We start from the raw sequence: 20,094 nt of genomic DNA, 5'->3' as shown, positions 1-20,094 counted from the left end.
GAACTGTAAGTGTATGCTATCTGACACACAGTCATCTGCCATCCCTTTGCATAGAACAGATGGCACCACAAAACCCTTGTCTGCACATGGACACACAGCTAATCAATGCTCAAAAATCAACAATGGAGATTTTGCACCGATACGTTACAGACTCCGACCACAAAAGTATATTTAGGGGCGAGAAATAAATAATAAATGCGCAGGACCTGCAGGATATGAAATATCTTATTTAAGGCAGAAGTAATTAAAAACAAACTGCAATTTATGATGATCATCATGTTCAATTAAATTGCTACCAGTCAGGAAAGGGGATGTAAACTTTACAAGAAACTGTAAATTGTTAGTCAACTTGGGCTCAGACACGGAGGGCAAAACTTCTAATTCCACATCATGATGTAGGACACTGTCCTCTTTAAATTCCACAGCAGTGGGCGAGGGTGGCAGTGGTTGTGTAGCGCGAACACCACCGAACATACTGTTCTGTATCACAGTGTAAATGTCTCCCCAGAAGACTGAGTAACTACACCAACCAAACACAGGATATGGAGAATGAATGAATAAATAAAATAAAAACAGCCACCTCTAAACACTAAGGTGAATTTTATTAGTCTCCAAAACACAGAAAACAAAAACAAGAGAATAAAATAATTTCTGGTCAGAAAAAAAGATTTAATGAATCTAATTGTTCAAATAAAAGCTCCAATACACTCCAATACAGTCTAATCGACATCATCCAACAGTTTCCTCCTCATGTCTTTATTAAACTGTACATTCTGCTTGCTGTCGTTCTGTAACGATGTTTAATCGTGATACTGCAAAGAAGATGGTCTGCAAGGACCAGCTCTGACACACAGAGAGAATTCAGATATAGTGCTGCTGATTGGTTTTGAAGTATTTATCAAGTTTGAAATCCTTTCAGTTCATCTGAAAATCATCACAGTAATCAAAAAAGGCGAACATGCTTCGTGTGCAGATTCTGTACGGTCTACATGTGGGGGGAAAAAAAAAATAGTAGCTTTAATAATGTCCATACAGTTCGTTTTTATACCAAATCCATCATCTCCACATCACCAGCGCTTTTCTTCTCTTTCTTCTTTTCAGCAGGAGTCGGTCTCTTCTTTGGTGCTTCTTCAACTTTAAAGAAAGGAGTAAAGAAGTTATTTGTTACCCCAAAGTATAACTGAGTATACTATACCATCGCAGTTAGGACAAACAGCAGCTTTTCTCTGACACGTTCGACTTTAACTGTAAAATACTGACATTCAAAGCAAACCAGTGTTTTAAAATTTATATCAAGTTTTTAACTTTTTTTTTTTTTGCATGTTTATTCTTGCCAGAAGTGAAAGACTGTCATGATGAGAAACAGGTCTTCATCCGGATTAAACATCTTGCCCTGAGTAAGTGACATCTACAGGAAAAAGTGCTAAAGACTTTCATGAACTTAAAAAAAAAAAAAAGAGAGAGAGCGTTAACATTGAATTGTTAGCATTTTAGCACTTTTAGGCTAAACAATAAAATGATAAAAACTCAGTTTATACAAAAACACAGAGATCCGTGGGAGTTGCGAGTATCCAAACAGGGACACAGGGAAAATTCCCTATATGAACAAAAGTTTGTGCACCCCTGATCTAGAGGTCTTCTCGGGTCTAAAGAAATGTACGCAACCCGAATCACTTTTTACACGTGAAACTTTTAGACCCGCCCGGACCTCGGGTTTTCGGATCTAAGTGGACCCGTGAAGACCTCTACCCTGACCATCACAGCGCATGAAGTTCTTCTCAAAACCATTACCACACGACCGTATAGAACGTCTTTTTGTTCTGTTCCCTTCCCAGAGGAGAGGAGCGAATTATAAAAGGGGAAGCGATTTCATAATTTCATAAATCACATACAGTATTTTCCGCACTATAAGGTGCACCTAAAAGCCTTAAATTTTCTCAATAATCCGGTGCGCCTTATGTGTGCACTGAGTTCCAAAAATCTGTAAAAATGTGTGACTTTGGTAAACGCTCCGCTTGGTTGACTGTCGGACCATTTCCCGCTGACACAGGGACGTAATACATACACTACATACGCTGGCAGCGATAAACCAATCAGACGTACGCTTACCTTCGCCACGCCTCCAGTAGGTATACTACCGGTATGTTGCAAACCAACATTTGTTTCTTCCTAACCATTATGAGCTCCACACTCCAGTCCAGTAGGTGGCGGTAAATGCGCCTTAAGTTGGTTTGCCATCCGCCAATAAAAATCATATGCTTACGAGGCACAATACAAACTACAGGCTATCAGTTACACGGTTGTAAATGGGAATAGAGCAGCTGAAAGAATTCAACATCAATGTAGCTATGGTTCGGAAGTGGAGGAAGCAAGAAAATGTACTGCGCCGAGTTAAGAAGACACAGTAGATAAGGACTTTGATGGATTTGTGGGAGAAGATTGATTAAAAAATAATGTGTGTGTGTGTGTGTATTGTTAAATAGTAGAATAAAGTTCAACTAAACTCGCTCTTTTGCTTCTGTTACCTTTTTTGTAGACCGTATATTTTAGCATGCGCCTTATAATACGGTGTGCCTTATGTATGGGTTAAGTACAGATATAGACCCCGTAATTGAGACTGCGCCTTATAATCCGGTGCGCCTTATAGTGCGGAAAATACTGTACTGTGTGTGAGGGTCAGGTGTCCACAAAACAAATCTTCAAGGCCATATAGTAGAGATAAAAGGAAAGGACATATTGATGACAACCTGATAGAAAGAGCAGTCATGAGGTCAGTTGGTTGAAACACTGACATCTCGTATCTTGTCTTTACTGACACACCTTTTCCACACCCAGCAAGTTAAAAATAAATATTTATAAAAAATTCGGAGAGATATCTATATTACACATATTATTACTATATTATAAAAAAAAGACTGACATTTCACAGTGACATTCTGGACAGAAAACTGCACATAATTACCTTCCATGGTTGCTTTCTCTTTCTCCATGTGGCGCAGCTGTTTTAGCAACTTTCGTCTTTTCTTCCCAGAAAGGGTGATGTTCGCTCTGGAGCTGGTGCTGGAAAAAACACAAGGACTGAGGTCTTTAATACCTTATGTTTGGCTAGACAAATTCGAACAAAATGAACAACACTTTCTTTGTGAAGTGTGACAATGTGTAAATGCAAACACTCGCAAATATATATATATACACACATTTCTTTAAAGCTGCTCTGTGACAAAGTTCTTAGTCAAAATTACTATACAAATAAAAGTGGGGAATTAGTTTTTTCAAACAACAGGATGTTTTAAAGAGATGAAATGATTGACAGTGCCAATTCGTCTGCTGCTCTTCAGTGTCTTTAGGGAAAATCAGTATGTCTGACCAACCTCCGCTTTTTCAGATGGTGTTTAGTTATGAGACCTGCATCCACCACTGCTCCTACAATGCGGTGCTTCTTCCTCTTCTGCTTGGTCATAACCCGCCGCCTCTTGAAAAGGTTCTTCCCTAATTTCTGCAGGAACAAACACACACACAAAGCACGATGAGTGACTGTCCGTTTGTCCGTCCATCCATCCATCCTCTATATCAATTCCTACAGCTAATAGTCTATCTAAAGGGACTTGGGGTAAGAGGAAGGACACCCTGGACGAGGTACCAACCCATCACAGCCAGACAATTTATAGAAACCAATCATTTAACACATGGGGAGAAAACCAGAGAACCCAGAGGAAACCCCTGAAGCACCAGGAGAACACACACACACACACACACACACACACACACACAGGAGACAGGAATTAAACCCCTAACCCTTGAGAGGTTGTGAGGCAAACATACCATGAATGAACATAATCACACCGCCTTCTGGTTTAACTTGTTTTTGTCAGACTACTCGTATTAGTTGAGAACATAAACAAACCCCAAGAACCCTATGATGTGTTGTTTATGAAGCATCATCCTGATCAGAACACGGAGGTTACCACAGTGTAGCTGTGTGTGTGTGTTAATGTGTAAACTAACAATATTAAACACTCAGTTGACTGTAAACTTAAGTCAATGACGGCAATGTAACCTTTATGACATTCGGTATATTAATGAGATGAGGCACAATTACAAGCCATGAACCCCGTGTAGTGACAGATTAACAGCCGGAATGTTGCTCGTTATCTTTTTTGTTTACTTTGACTGTCATGAGGATGCAAGAAGACAGTGTGATACTAAACTCTACTGCGATAATAAATTAGATATCTAAAAAAAAAAAAATCATCAACAACAATAAAGTTCTCTTTATTTATAAAGGACTAGTGGGGCAGGTTTGTCCTTTTTAAAAAGGGAATAAGACAATACATCCCTGTAACACAAGCCGAGGAAGAAAATACAAGACAGGTCCAGCTCCTGGGGAACCGTAACAGCATTTAGGCTTTTAATAATAATTAATTTTGAAGAAGTAATATTTTGAAGAAGAAGAAAAAACAGACTATGATGTATGTTTTTTTTTTTTTTTTAAATCATAGTTTGAGAGACATGTCAACAATCCGGCTGTAACGTGTTACACATAACATCTTGACTTTAAAATGACTTTTGTTTTTTACACCAAACTTTAAAAACTAAACTTTTACCCTTTATTATTTTGACAATTTATGCTCAAACTATTATGCCTTTATTCTCACAACCATAACAAATAACCAAAAAATCTGTTTCTATTAAACCTGCACACGAATCATTTAGTTTGTTTATTTATTTTGTACAGAATTGCAGATTTCCAGAATAGTTTTTGGACATTTAATGTGTGAAAGTGTTTCCTGCTTCATTACACTGAAGATATATTTTATACACTGAACTGCTACAGAATAGGAAAAGCACCAGATGTCACAAGAGACTATATCTTGAATTAAAGTTCTTTATGTGCACTGTATAGTTGTGTGTATACACACTCATGGTCATGCACACGTCTGATATAAAACACTAAAGAAACTTACTGTCTTCGGTCTGTTGATCTTCCCACCGGGAGCCATGCTTGTGAGCAACGTGTGTGAGAGTCGATTACATTCAATTCCGGGTCAAATGCGTTCAATAAAAGTCCTTAACAAGGAAGTTAAACAAAAGTGTATAAAGTATTTTTGTATAATATGCATGGCGTGTATAATATATATAGTGTGTATAATATATATAGTGTGTATAATATGTATAGTGTGTATAATATGTATAGTGTGTATAATATATATAGTGTGTATAATATATATAGTGTGTATAATATATATAGTGTGTATAATATATATAGTGTGTATAATATGTATAGTGTGTATAATATGTATAGTGTGTATAATATATATAGTGTGTATAATATATATAGTGTGTATAATATATATAGTGTGTATAATATATATAGTGTGTATAATATGTATAGTGTGTATAATATATATAGTGTGTATAATATATATAGTGTGTATAATATATATAGTGTGTATAATATGTATAGTGTGTATAATATGTATAGTGTGTATAATATGTATAGTGTGTATAATATGTATAGTGTGTATAATATATATAGTGTGTATAATATGTATAGTGTGTATAATATGTATAGTGTGTATAATATATATAGTGTGTATAATATATATAGAGTGTATAATATGTATAGTGTGTATAATATGTATAGTGTGTATAATATATATAGTGTGTATAATATGTATAGTGTGTATAATATATATAGTGTGTATAATATATATAGAGTGTATAATATGTATAGTGTGTATAATATGTATAGTGTGTATAATATATATAGTGTGTATAATATATATAGAGTGTATAATATGTATAGTGTGTATAATATGTATAGTGTGTATAATATATATAGTGTGTATAATATATATAGTGTGTATAATATGCATGGCGTGTATAATATATATAGTGTGTATAATATGTATAGTGTGTATAATATGTATAGTGTGTATAACATATATAGTGTGTATAATATGTATAGTGTGTATAATATGTATAGTGTGTATAATATGTATAGTGTGTATAATATGTATAGTGTGTATAATATATATAGTGTGTATAATATGTATAGTGTGTATAACATATATAGTGTGTATAATATATATAGTGTGTATAATATGTATAGTGTGTATAATATGTATAGTGTGTATAATATATATAGTGTGTGTATAATATATATAGAGTGTATAATATGTATAGTGTGTATAACATATATAGTGTGTATAATATGTATAGTGTGTATAATATGTATAGTGTGTATAATATGTATAGTGTGTATAACATATATAGTGTGTATAATATATATAGTGTGTATAATATGTATAGTGTGTATAATATGTATAGTGTGTATAATATGTATAGTGTGTATAATATGTATAGTGTGTATAACATATATAGTGTGTATAATATGTATAGTGTGTATAATATATATAGTGTGTATTATATATAGTGTGTATAATATATATAGTGTGTATAATATATATAGTGTGTATAATATGTATAGTGTGTATAATATGTATAGTGTGTATAATATGTATAGTGTGTATAATATATATAGTGTGTATAATATGTATAGTGTGTATAATATGTATAGTGTGTATTATATATATAGTGTGTATTATATATAGTGTGTATAATAAATATAGTGTGTATAATATGTATAGTGTGTATAATATGTATAGTGTGTATAATATGTATAGTGTGTATAATATGTATAGTGTGTATAATATATATAGTGTGTATAATATATAGAGTGTATAATATATATAGAGTGTATAATATGTATAGTGTGTATAATATATATAGTATGTATAATATATATAGTGTGTATAATATGTACGGTGCGTATAATATGTATAGTGTGTATAATGTGTATAGTGTGTATTGTATGTATGGTGTGTAATATGATTCATAGCTCATACATAACTTTTATAGGGAAAGATTTAATACGCAATTAACAATTATACACTGAATTTTATTTTTTAATAATAATAATAATAATAATAATAATAATAATAATAATAATAATAATAAACAATTTTTTTCTTTGTAGCCAGAACCCTGCATTAATGGTTTATTCAGCAGAGCGCAAGTGGCCTTTGGAGGGCAGTACTGAGTTTAACTACAGTAATTCTCAGTATACTGTATAATCTTCAACATACCCAATCATCAATTGTTCTATTCCATAATGTAACTAATCCTCATTCTAATTTATAATCAGTATGATTAGGTTTGCTCATTGGGGATAAATACATGTTCTGTAAAGCTACAATGTCCACTGTTAAAGGCGCTATACAATTAAATTTGAATTAAATTGAATTGACTAATTAATCCTCAATTTAACTCATTCCCAGTATAATTAATCCTCATTACAACTAATACTAAGTACAACCAATCCACAGTATATTAAGTTATGGGGTACCATCATTTTTGTCTAGGCCTGTTCCATGAGTTTATTATTTTTTTTTAAATAATTCTGTTTCGGTTGAAAAGCAATGTCTGACTTTCATTGGTTAACATTCATAGAATTTTTATTTATCATTACTTTTGTCAGATTAAAGTTTTTTCTGTGACCATTGTGAGTTTTTCTTTCATTGACTGAAGGGTAATAACAATTTTGTCCACGTGTGCAACTAGTCTTCAATAAAATGAGTCCTTGATTTAACTAATCCTCACTGTAGTTAATAACCAGTGTGAGTAATCCTGGGCAGATTGCTAACATTTAGTTTATCTGCAAAAATACTAATATTTTAACTCTGTTAGGGTCACAGCTTAGCTGAAGGTCTTGACGAGTATCTGATGATTTTATGCATTGTGCTGCTGATATATGATCGACCGAATGAATGAATGATTGGATAATTATGTAAATGTGCAGATGTACAGGTTTTCCTAAGTAGATGTGGAGTGTAAACACAATACAGAAGTTAAATAAAGAGAATCTAATTGAAATCTATTAGCGAGAGCACAAAACTACACGGCCAAACGTTTGTGTTCACCTGACCATCACACTCATTTGTGCCTGTTGAACCTTTCATCCCAGCGTGTCTGTGGGGATTAGTGATCATTCAGCTACAGGAGCATTAATGAGATCAGACACTGATGGTGTATAAGAGTGAGGAGGTCTGGGGTTCAGTGTTCCAGTTCATTCCAAAGGTGTTCAGTGGGGTCAGGGCTCAGTGTCAGGTCTCAGTGCAGGACACTCGAGTTCTTCCAGTCCAACATTAACACACCATGTCTTCATGGAGCTCAGGGGCTTTGTGCACAGGGACATTGTTGACAATTGTCGGCTTCTAATATTTGTGGCAAAAGTTTGGGGAGGAATCAGATATGTATGGGATCAGTGGTATAAACAAACCCCTTAGATGTTGGACAAAAGTTGACTGAGTAAAAGTGTCATGATTCAGTTCCTTACCTTCTCCTAATAGGCTATTATTAATAATAATATTTACTACAGGTAAATAAAAACATTTTGTTTTAGGAATAGAGTATATTCTAAATAGGTCTTTGCATGACATCCGTTTGCTGGTATTTGTTTTACCAAACCAGAATATAAACCACAAGACTTTTATTACGTTATGTTATTATATTATTAATAGACTACAACTAAGCATTTACTCAGTTTTTCACACTGGCATAAGAGTAATTAGCACTGTATTATGCAGTGTTTTTGTGTTGTATCGTAATCAACCATTTTAACCCTTAAAGCCTGCCTTCTTTCTCCCCAAACCAAACCCATTTCCTTTAAGGTTACCGGTGATCATGTGGTCGTGTCCGCCAACCGCTGACAACCGTGTAGGACAGGACTCTCTCTCTCTCTCTCTCTCTCTCTCTCTCTCTCTCTCTCTCTCTCTCTCTCTCTCTCTCTCACACTCACACACACACACACACACACACACACACACACACACACACACACACACACACACACACACACACACACACACACACACACACTTACTCGTGTATACACGGTAAAGGGAATAAAACCACACCAGATATTTAATCATAGATAACTTCAGTCGTCGTTTGTCACAACCTGTACAGATAACGGCCTTGCACAAGAGCATCTTTGCTTTAGTGAAGGAAAGGACACAGATAGAGGACACCGTTCGACATCCTGTAAAAAAGGAGCTTTTTTTTTTTTACATTTCGGGTTATATTTTCTCATTCTACAGCCTCTTTAGTGCGTTTCGTTTCGTTTTTTTTTTTTATCTCCGTGCAATAAAAAAATCCTTATAATTTTGTTTTATTTTAGTAATTTATAAAGAGATCCGGAAAATCCGGTAGCCTACGTCACCGACGTAACCTCTCGCGTTACGTAACACCGAGGAGCGCAACCGTGCGCCAAATCCCTCATGTCAAGACGCACACCTATGAAGCACTGTGTTCATTACAGGATCTGAAGAAGAACCGCATATCTAGTCTTGTAACATCTATTTGTAGACATTTATATAGGCTGGTTGGTTTGCGTGTAGGTTTTTTTGTCGGACAACAGCCTATGTTCTTGCTCCGCCGGTTCATTCCTTAGTGCGAAACGGATTGGTGAAGAAGAAAAAAACATGTCGGGCCAAACGCTGACGGACCGCATCGCCGCCGCGCAGTACCAGCTCACCGGCTCGGACGTGGCTCGGGCTGTGTGTAAAGCTACCACACACGAGGTGATGGCGCCTAAGAAGAAACACCTGGAATGTAAGTGGACATTTTGAGTAGCACTTTTACTGCATTACCAATAAGGACCAAAAATAAGACGCATAATGTAAATGTCTTGTCCAGGAGAGCGTTTATTGTTCAGTCTGAGCGCTTGGCGCTGTCCGTTTCAGCACCACACCGAAGAGATGTGGTGTCCTCTACATGTTCGCAAACACAGGGGGCGACTGCGTGTGTGTGTGTGTGTGTGTGTGTGTGTGTGTGTGTGTGTGTGTGTGTGTGTGTGTGTGTGTGTGTGTGTGTGTCTGTGTGTGTGTGTCTGTGTGTGTGTGTGTGGTGGGTGGATGGATGGATGGGTGGAAACTGGCCTACAAATAGCCACAAAAAGCATACATGATGTACAAAAGAGTTAGTAAATAGCCGATAAAAGAAGCCGATTCTTTTCTTCAGCAGCTTGTTAGGATCAAAGCTCAGGGTCAGACATAATACAGGACCCTGGAGCAGACAGGGTAAAGGGCCTTGCTCATGGTCCCAACAGTGGCAGCTTGACTGAGCTAAACCTGTAACCTTCTGATTAGGGCTTTAACCATTGAGCCACTACTACTCAATAAATTGCAGCCTACACCTTTATACTTCTAAAATATTCGCTATTCCTTAACAAGAATTACATGTTTGAAGGTTTGTCTCACAATGTAATTTCGTATATAGGCAAGAATGTGTGCACACCTGACCATCACACCTGGATATACATATGGATGTGGTTGTGAAACTGGTGACACAAAGTCTGAAGCACACAATTATATAGAATGTTTCTGCATACTGTAACATTACAATTTCTCTTCACTGGAACTCAGAAATTGAAACCTGGTCCAGCTTGACAAAGCCCCTGTACACAAAGCCCCTGAGCTCCATGAAGACATGATGTGAGCCCTGACTCTGACTCAACCCCACTGAACACCTTTGGGATGAAATGAAATGGTGGCTGTCCACTATGCCTCCTCCCCCCAACATTGGTGTCTGATCTCACTAGTGCTCTTGTTGCTGAATGATCACAAATCCCAAAACAGCCACACTCCAAAATCTAGTTGGCAGCTTTCCTAGAACAATGGAGGCTGTTAGAGCAGCAACTCAATATTAATGTCAATGGTTTTGAAGTGAGATGTTCAACAGTCAGGAGTCCACATATTTTGGGCTATATATTTTATTTATATTTAAATACTTTAGTTAAGACAATGACAATCTCTTTAAATATAGTCACAAGCTACTTTAGCACAAAATAATGTTATGAACACAATTAAACTGTTAAGATATTTGTCTAATTATTGAAATATATGCATTAATAATCCGGGTACCTATTGGCGCCCTAGAGCCTTTTTAATTCCTGAACTTTCCAATAACATGTTAATGTTGATTATCCACCAAATAGTTGATCAGTTCTTGAGAATTTAATAAACCCATTCAGTTAAAGTGATCAGTCAAAAACAGATTAATAACTAAATCACTTAATATTAAACCACCTTTACTGGTGGTGGGTTGTCGCTTCAACTACTTTAATAAAATATAGATAAAAAACTATGATTTATGGACCCCTGTAATACCCTACTTTGAAAACCAATGCTTCACTGTGCCTTATTTAGTCTGCTAATATGCCAATATATTATAGCCTATGATTTACACAATATTGTCCTTGTAGTATTTCAGTATCTGCCAAAATAAATCATTATGTGGAAATAATAGTCATTTATTAATATGCAAACTATTTACCTTTATATACCAGTGACTTTAAAGTGTCTCAATTTATTAATTTTATCACTAAGGGTTCTTGTAAGGTTTATTGAAAGTTACAGTTTTTTTTAGCTCTTAAATTTCTGAGGAACTGACTGAGGAACACTGAACACTTTTACCTACATCATGTAAGCTACTGTACTATGAATTCACTGACTACTCCACAGACTCAGGTTAAACCTGGAACACTCACGTTCTTTGGCTTGCCTTTTTTGCGTGAACCCTACACACAGCATTCTCGTTCAAAGACGTGAAGTGGAATAGTAAAAGCCTTAATTATTAAAGACTCCTTTAGGAATCTTTTATATTACATAGTACTCAATTATGTATTTGTCTTCTGGGATTTTTTGTTAATGTACAGTACATTTTGATATCCATATCTTTCAGGGCAACCTTATTTATTTCAGTTTAAATTGATTCAAATATCATCCCTATTGAGAATCAGGAGCAGTATGTAGGACATTCTGAAGGTTTTCAGTCTTTCACATCATATTGAAATAGCTAGTTACATTAAACTAGTAGCAGTAGCAGAAATATAAGGACAGTTGCTGTGTTGTATAAATAAAGTACATGACATGGATTCCAGTATGTGGGAATTGTTTAGTGTTTTCAGGCTCATGTACAATGAATATGATTAGAAAATATACTTTGCTATGTAATGAGAGAGGTGTGTGTGTGATATCTGACCTCTTGAAAACAAATGAAAAACCCGATAATCTTTAACTCTGTCACATCGACGCTTATTGTTATGTTTGTATTATACAGGGCAATTTTTGCACTTAAACAGAAACAGAATCTCATGCTAATATATTGACTCTTATGTCTTTAATGAAAAATTTACATAATAGAAACAAACTGCTGTTATCATGTTATTTCCTTTGAGTTTACAACAACTGAAATCAAATTATACAAAAATTCACACAGAGATCAATTATTACTCAAATAGTATTGTTACTTCATAAATGATATACGTTCAGTTGCATCAACTGCTTCTATGAACCATAACTTCTTGCTTGAATACTGTGTATCCAAGAATCAATACAGTTATGTGGTTATAGAATTGCAGTGTTATACTCATTGTGCAGTCCTAATAATAATTCAGTATACATGAAAGGGAACACGACAATCTCTTAAATCTAGTCACTGCAAGTCGTTGTATCAGAGAACGTTCATTATCATTAAGAACTGTCAGGATTTCCCGTGACATGAGTGACAGCGAATGTTTGGTGACTAGATGTGGGCGTGTCCACATCAGCGATGTTGAGAAAAAGTGGAACTTTGTGCAAATATGGGGCAGCAACTACCAATGGGAGTGAAGACATTTATGACATAGAGCACACGCTGCTTCTGCTTCATCTCGTATGATATGATGCAGATAAACACTGCTGATTTTTATAAATAAACACCAAAATCTCTTGTTTTATTTGCAATGCTAGTCGCTCCACCCACTGATAAACGTTATCACTATGGCAACCAATAGCAGGAACGCTTACTGACGACTTAGTACACTTAGCAACTGGCTGTACATGTTAACACAGCTGTAGATACGGGGACTCATGTATGATGGAATGTTTTGTCTAATGGGAAAATTGGGCAGTTTTATACAAGCAGTGTGCTAACTGGGATTTCTGTCATTTATCGTATCATTTCTTATGTATTTTGGGGATGATATTGAAAAGTTTTGTGGAACTTGTGGATGAAGCATTCTGTCTGTTTGTGTCCGTCAAAATGTCAACCCTACCATGGACTAATCAAGTTATGTGCACAGCACAACAAAATTACTCATGGTTATATTTCATTGTATTTTACATTCCTGGTTGAATATAAGAGAAAAACGCTTCCTTCATGCATCAAATATGTGTATTGAATACAAATATATGGTGTCTAGAAAATGTGTAGTTTTCCATTTCCATTCGATGTCCCTGACTTAAGACTGGAATTGCCCATAAGCCAAATTAGTGCTATCATGACAATCAGATGTGAGTAATATAATCAGTGTCTTTGTGCATGACAGTGTTGATATTATTTGCTGCTGAGACAGAAGACCAATAAAACAATAGATCCAGATATTCAGATATCTCAGAGTTGATTTTTTTTAATAGAATTAAAAGCGATTTATATAATACACCGTAGGTCAGACTGGTTCTGCAGCAGCGAAAGGAGGCAAGGTAATGTCTTCATGGCTGTAGTGGCCACTGATCACTGTAGCCTACAGGGTAAGACCTGCTGAATTATAAATCAATCAGCCAAAGCTTCCATACATTATTTACACAGCTGAAGATGAGGGCACTAATACCAGGACAGAGAGGGACGTCTAGCTACGTCCAAGTGTTTATATCATTTCTGTTTCTTGCAAAAAGTTGTGTTCTTTGAAACAATATTAGGAATAGCCAGCAGTTTTATTTGCACAAATAGGAAGAAAGTAGTCGAACTGTCATAAACAAAGAAACCTAGAAAGTGTGACTCTAAAACGTAGACAATTTTTGAATCTTTCATCGGTTAATACTGACGATCGTAGCTGTTTTTTACACATCACGTTGAACGTGTTTTCTTCTTTGTGCCTTTTTTAAAGGATGAAACTACAGCATACTGTAACTACAAAACTACATACTGAAACTACAGCATACACACACCAGTGTGTTAGTGCTGAAGAAATGGAAATCAGCCTTAATGGTACTTTAGGGTTTAATACATCCAGGGTCATTTGATTAGTTCAAACAGATGTTAGTTGTGAAGGTCTAATCTTTAAACCCTTCCAGAGGGAAAATGTTACGGATTTGAAGGTGTCACATACAACTGCAAAAACAATGAGTGGATGATCTCAGTGCCTGTGCCTATCTCAGGCGTCATCGGGCATCAAGGCAGGATACACCCTGGATGGAGTGCCAACCCATCACACGGCACACACACACTCATTCACTCACACCCTCACACACTATGGGCAATTTTCCGGATATGCCAATCAACCTGCCATGCATGTCTTTGGACCCGGGGAGGAAACCGGAGTACCCGGAGGAAACCCCCGAGGCACGGGGAGAACATGCAAACTCCACACACACAAGGAGAAGGTGGGAATTGAACCCCCAACCCTGGAGGTGTGAGGCGAACGTGCTAACCACTAAGCCACCGTGCCCCCCAGTGCCTGTTTACTGCAGGTTATTTTCCTTGAGGTATACTTACAAGCTGTATAATACTTATTTTTATCTTATTGTCAAAAAACATTTTGCCACTATTCCAAAATCTTGTTACGTAAAATCTGTGAAAAATATTTTTTGGGCATCTATCGATAATGCTATTAAGCATCTTATATTTTTACATCATTCTCAATGGTTTATTGCATGATTAGGCGTTCTTAGCTTCCAAACACTGAACAATTCTTAATTTTTTTTCGGACGGTTTTATAAAAGCAAAGGCATCGTAAATTAAAGTGTGTATCTGTTTTGCTATAAAAGTAAGAGTGGTTATGTAACAGTTAAGGTAACTAATAGAGGCCTATTTGGACAAGAAACATGCTGCTCCATTACTCGGGGAAGGAGGAGTGGCAGAAAGGGCAGAAACAGACGGGGATGTCAAATTAGGACATCCATGATTTTTGGACATTCATGATCATGATTTACTGCAAATAATGAGAATAAAGTTAGTTAATCTGCAAACAAATGCAGCGTGTGAGAGCAGACAGAGTGGATATGATATGCAGAACTGTTAAAATACATTAGAAAGATTGGGAAAAGAAGACAAACTTGTCTCTCTTTACTAATCCCTGAATTTAGCTGGACATTTTGTTGAAATCTGGCAACTTTGTTTAATGGCATTTATCTCTAAAAATGTCTAAATACTGTCAGTACTAACTGCTAGATGGTATGTTGTAGACTCTGACCTGCCTGTTAAAACATTTCTCCAAAGATTCATTAAATATTAGGATACAGCATAAGTCAATATATTTTGTGTTATGTTTTATGTTCACTAGCCGCTGCTGCTGGTTCAGCTGTAAATGGTTTGTCGTTCACACAAAATTGATGCCTTTTTAATGTAAGTGGTCATTAGAATAAAGGCTGTGTTTGTACTGCGTTTCCATGGAAACAAGACCCACAGTGCGAGTGTTAGAGGTTAAAGGGTTAAGGGTGTGTAAAAGAGTGACAGCCTGATTGAACGGCTTGTGTACTGACGTGAACATCTGTTCATTGTGGAAGAGACCGTGGTCACATAGACATGGTGTTAAAAGAAAAGTGCATTTTACATCATTAATAATTAAAAGATTTCAGAGGTGAGTGAATTAAATTCTGTCCTAATAACACACTTCAAATAAACAGGACAGTCTCCATCTGGACAAATGCTGCTTTGTGTTTGTGTGTGTGTTTGTGTGTGAGTGTAAGTGTGTATGTGTACAATATGTGTGTGTGTAGGTGTGTGTGTATATGTGTGTGTGAGTGTGTGTGTGTGTGTGTATGTGTGTTTGTGTGTGTGTGTATGTGTATGTGTGTGTGTTTGTGTGTGAGTGTAAGTGTGTATGTGTACAGTATATGTGTGTATGTGTGTGTGTATGTGTGTGTGTGTGTGTGTGTGTGTGTGTGTGAGTGTGTGTATGTGTGTGTGCGTGTGTGCGAGTCTGAGTGTGAGTGTGTGTATGTGTGTGTGTATGTGTGAGTGTCTGTGTGTGTGTGTGTGTGTTTGTGTGTGTGTATGTGTATGTGTGTGTGTGTTTGTGTGTGAGTGTAAGTGTGTATGTGTACAGTATATGTGTGTATGTGTGTGTAGGTGTATGTGTGTGTGTGTGTGTGTGTGAGTGTGTGTATGTGTGTGTGCGTGTGTGCAAGTCTGAGTGTGAGTGTGTGTATGTGTGTGTGTGTGTATGTGTGAGTGTCTGTGTGTGTGTGTGTGTGTGTGTGTGTGTGTGTGTGTGTGTGTAAAGGAAATTCATTAAATAAGTATTAACCCACCAGAACCAGCAAGACAGACAATATTCTTTTTTTCAGTAAAAACCCATTTCATAAGTATAGAAAAATGTTTATGTGCAGGTAGTTGTTTATTTTCCTATAGCAGCACATTCCGCACTTACATTTATTTACACACTTATTATCACTTATGGTATGACAATTTAAAAATGACACGGCAAGTCTTGACACAACACAACCTCCTTCACACACACACAAACACACACACAAGCACAACCCTCCACTCAGCAGACCCCCTACCCTAAAACACAACTGATCTTACACACACGCACACACACACACACACACACACACACACACACACACACACACACACACACACACACACACACGCACACACGCACACAAGCACAACCCTCCACTCAGCAGACCCCCTACCCTAAAACACAACTGATCTTACACACACGCACACACGCACACACACACACACACACACACACACACACACACACACGCACACACGCACACACGCACACAAGCACAACCCTCCACTCAGCAGACCCCCTACCCTAAAACACAACACATCTTACACACACACACACACACACACACACACACACACACACACACACACACACACACACACACACTCGGTGCATATGGCAGTGCATTCACAGCTTCACCTGCCTGTGATAGTGATGCCTCCCTCCCAGATGCGCTGAATGACTCCTACGCTCAGTTTGAGGTGCAGAACAACGTAGCGTTGCACTCACACTCATCGTTATGAAGTGTTTTTAGAAGCTCATCATGAGGCACATCAAGACCCAGTTACCACCCTCACTGGACCCCCTACAGTTTGCGTATCGTCCAAACTGCTCCACGGACTATGCCATTGCCCCGAACCTGCATTTAGCCCTCACCCATCTGGACAATAAAGACACATACGTACGAATGCTGTTCATAGACTTTAGTTCAGCATTCAATACAATCATCCCTCAGCACCTGATTGGGAATCTGAGCCTGCTGGGACTAAACACCTCCCTCTGCAACTAGATCCTGGACTTCCTGACTGGGAGACCTCAGTCAGTCCGGAAAGGGAACGGCAGCTCCAGGTCTGATGACTCGACCGAGGTGGTGCAACAGCTAACTACCTGTCTCATTTCACTGTGTACTGCAACAGCTATATATGGCTGAAATGACAATAAAAGCTTCTTGACTTGACCTAAGGACAATGACACTAAGGACAAATGACACAGTAAAAGTAACAGCTTTGTGCGTTTGCTCCTTTTAGCCCTACTGCACTGTCTGATAGCAGATCACACAGATCAATGGTACTTTGTAGCAATTCCTTTGTGTTATTTCATTACCTTTCTCATTAAATCTGCTCTGTTCTTGCAGTACTGCTGTATTCGGGAACAGATTAGATGTTGAGTCACTAAGATAGTGACGCTATCATTCCTTTGTGCCTTGTCTCTTTCTCAGGGTTGGAGTTACAGGATGGTGAACACGAGACGCTCTTGTCCACAGCTCTGCATTTTAGGGCTGAAGTGATTGAGGCTTGGAGAGAGAGAGCAATTTTCTGTGCTTTATTATGCTTTCACTATTGATCACCGGGTGGATCAAATTCATTTATAGTTCTCTGTGGTCTCTTTTGTGGCTGAGATGATGCTACAACACCTCTGTATTTGTGCTCCAGATTACACGAGAGTATGCAGAGCAATGCTATAATGTACATAAACCAATGTCATTACAGCATGTTTCTTTTTTCTAATACATTTTCTCGGTAATCAAGCTTTCTCTATGAGATTTTCCCAAGAGCTTTGGCATAAATAGATTTACAGATCTCTGACTTTTCTGTCTTCATAGTATAATTTAGCTACAGGGATACGAATGCTTTTTTGGTAGGGAATGAAACACTTCAGGAAGTGCTTATATATCTGTCTCTCCAGGAGATCATGGAGGAGTTTATGTTTTATTCCACTAATATCACGGAAATTTGCTAACAGTTACAAATGATAGTTTTAGCTATGAAAATAGCTTTTCCTTCACTTTCTCTGGAAGACAATAAGATGGAAAAATTTCAATTCAATTCAATTCAAGATTATTTGTATAGCACTTTTTACAATTGACATTGTCTCAAAGCAGCTTTACAGAACATAAACATAGAACAAAGGATTATTATAAGAATAATATAAACATTAATATTAGATAGATTTAGTTCAGAATGTGTATGTATTTATCCCCAATGAGCAAGTCTGATGTGACTCAGGCAGCAGTGGCGAGGAAAAACTCCCTTCGATGGAAAAGGAAGAAACCTTGTGTCATGACGCGGGGCAGGAAGCGGACCCAGACGCAGGATAGCAAAACAAAACAGGGTTTAATAACAAAGGGAACACGAAACATGACACAGACTGAAGACAGGACAGGACAACAGTAGATTCTGCGCTGCACAAGGCAACGCGGCACAATTAAATACACGAGACAATCATGATACAATGAGGAGCAGGTGTGGTGACAGTAAGGAGCAGACGAAGGCGGGGCAGACACGTGACGAGAAACATAAACAAAACTGCACGTGGCCAAAGTCCGAGCTGAATCATGACCCCTTGAGAGGAACCAGACTCAAAGGGGAACCCATCCTCATATGGGTGACACTGGAGGGTGTGATTATAAATATACAGTCTAACAGATAACGAACAAAATTTACTTTTTTACCTTCTAAAGTCTTTCTTGTGTCTGCAAGAAAAAAAAAGTCTGTGTATTCAGAACCCATGAAGCTTAAAACATCTACAAAACACTTACAATAAAATATGATTCAGATTTAGTTGAGTGAATTGAGCACGTAATCTTTGACAGATTGCTAGGAATTTCTCATTTGATCGGGTTACGTTCAACTCAAACATAACTTGGTGATTAAACATTACTGAACAGTTTACCTGAAAGCTAAAGTCCATTATTACACTGTACCAAGAAAACCTATAAGATATAGCTGTAAAATATTGCACTGTCATTTCTACTGTATTCTGTGAGGCAGATTCTTTCTTTTATAATTTGGCTGAACTGAACAACTACAAGAACAGCATTTAAAAGAATTGTAAAAGGTAAATGATTATAAAATAAAGTAAATAATAAATGTTTTTTATTAAATAATTAAATTAATTACCAATTAAAAAAAAAAAAAAATCACAACCTCCCAAAATATCAGAAAACATTACTGAATATGTATGTATGTGTAACTACTGTTAAAAGAGATGAGTCTAATCTAATTATATTAAGAAACAAATCAGTACAGTAGGTGTTACATATGATTGAGTGACTAAGAAAGACTGAGCGCTAGTTCAGCTAACAAGCTAGCTGCTCTCGGCATGCTAGCTAGCAAAATCACTCGGAACGGCACTGTTGATGCATGTGGTTTAAAAATGATGTGTTATTCAATCAAATTATGAGAGCAAACATTACTCTAACTGTAGATTTTCTCTCGCTGCAGAGATTAAATCTTAAAGTCTTAAATTTAAGTCCAAAATGAGCACCTGTCCAAAAGAACAAAAACAAAACAAACATGTTTTCCCTCGTCATCATGGTAGAATAAATGCTGATAAGAAGGTTTTCTTTTTTCTTTTCTTCACCACCGGATGAAGGTGGCTTTACGGAATGCTGAATGATACATATGACGTTTATGTGCTTTAACAAAAACAGTAAGCTACTGTTGGAGCACTTTAACAGACTACAGTGTTGGACATAATACAGTTATGACATAAAACATTTTTGAAATGAAAACCTGCGC

General features: G+C 36.9%; 2 protein-coding genes across 11 annotated transcripts in view; one reads left to right on the top strand and one right to left on the bottom strand.

Moving 5' to 3' along the window:
- Positions 1–583: 583 nt before the first annotated feature.
- c19h11orf98 (chromosome 19 C11orf98 homolog) lies at positions 584–5,068 on the bottom strand. The gene is made up of 4 exons (XM_027154075.2): positions 4,965–5,068; positions 3,372–3,496; positions 2,963–3,060; positions 584–1,134 (listed from the first exon to the last, which is right to left on the bottom strand). The coding sequence occupies exons 1-4, from the start codon at positions 4,998–5,000 to the stop codon at positions 1,043–1,045; spliced, it is 351 nt and encodes a 116-aa protein (XP_027009876.1). The 5' UTR covers positions 5,001–5,068; the 3' UTR covers positions 584–1,042.
- Positions 5,069–8,908: 3,840 nt separating this feature from the next.
- The window catches only part of LOC113647404 (clathrin coat assembly protein AP180-like), a 40,751-nt gene continuing 29,565 nt past the window's right edge, over positions 8,909–20,094 (top strand). For 4 of the 10 annotated variants that reach the window (XR_007138663.1, XM_047804065.1, XM_047804064.1 and 1 more), the window contains exon 1: positions 8,910–9,675. Coding sequence is in view for 7 of the 10 variants with exons in the window: in XM_047804065.1 (XP_047660021.1) it covers positions 9,546–9,675 (130 nt within the window). In the remaining 3 variants the exon portion in view is untranslated. Of the gene's footprint in view, positions 9,676–20,094 lie in introns of all 10 variants that reach the window. The other 6 variants (XR_007138665.1, XM_047804069.1, XM_047804063.1 and 3 more) reach the window with 5 other exon arrangements.

This window comes from Tachysurus fulvidraco, chromosome 19, assembly GCF_022655615.1.
Source record: "Tachysurus fulvidraco isolate hzauxx_2018 chromosome 19, HZAU_PFXX_2.0, whole genome shotgun sequence".
In the NCBI taxonomy this organism is placed as follows: Eukaryota; Metazoa; Chordata; class Actinopteri; order Siluriformes; family Bagridae; genus Tachysurus; species Tachysurus fulvidraco.
This window is presented reverse-complemented; position numbering and strand designations above follow the sequence as displayed.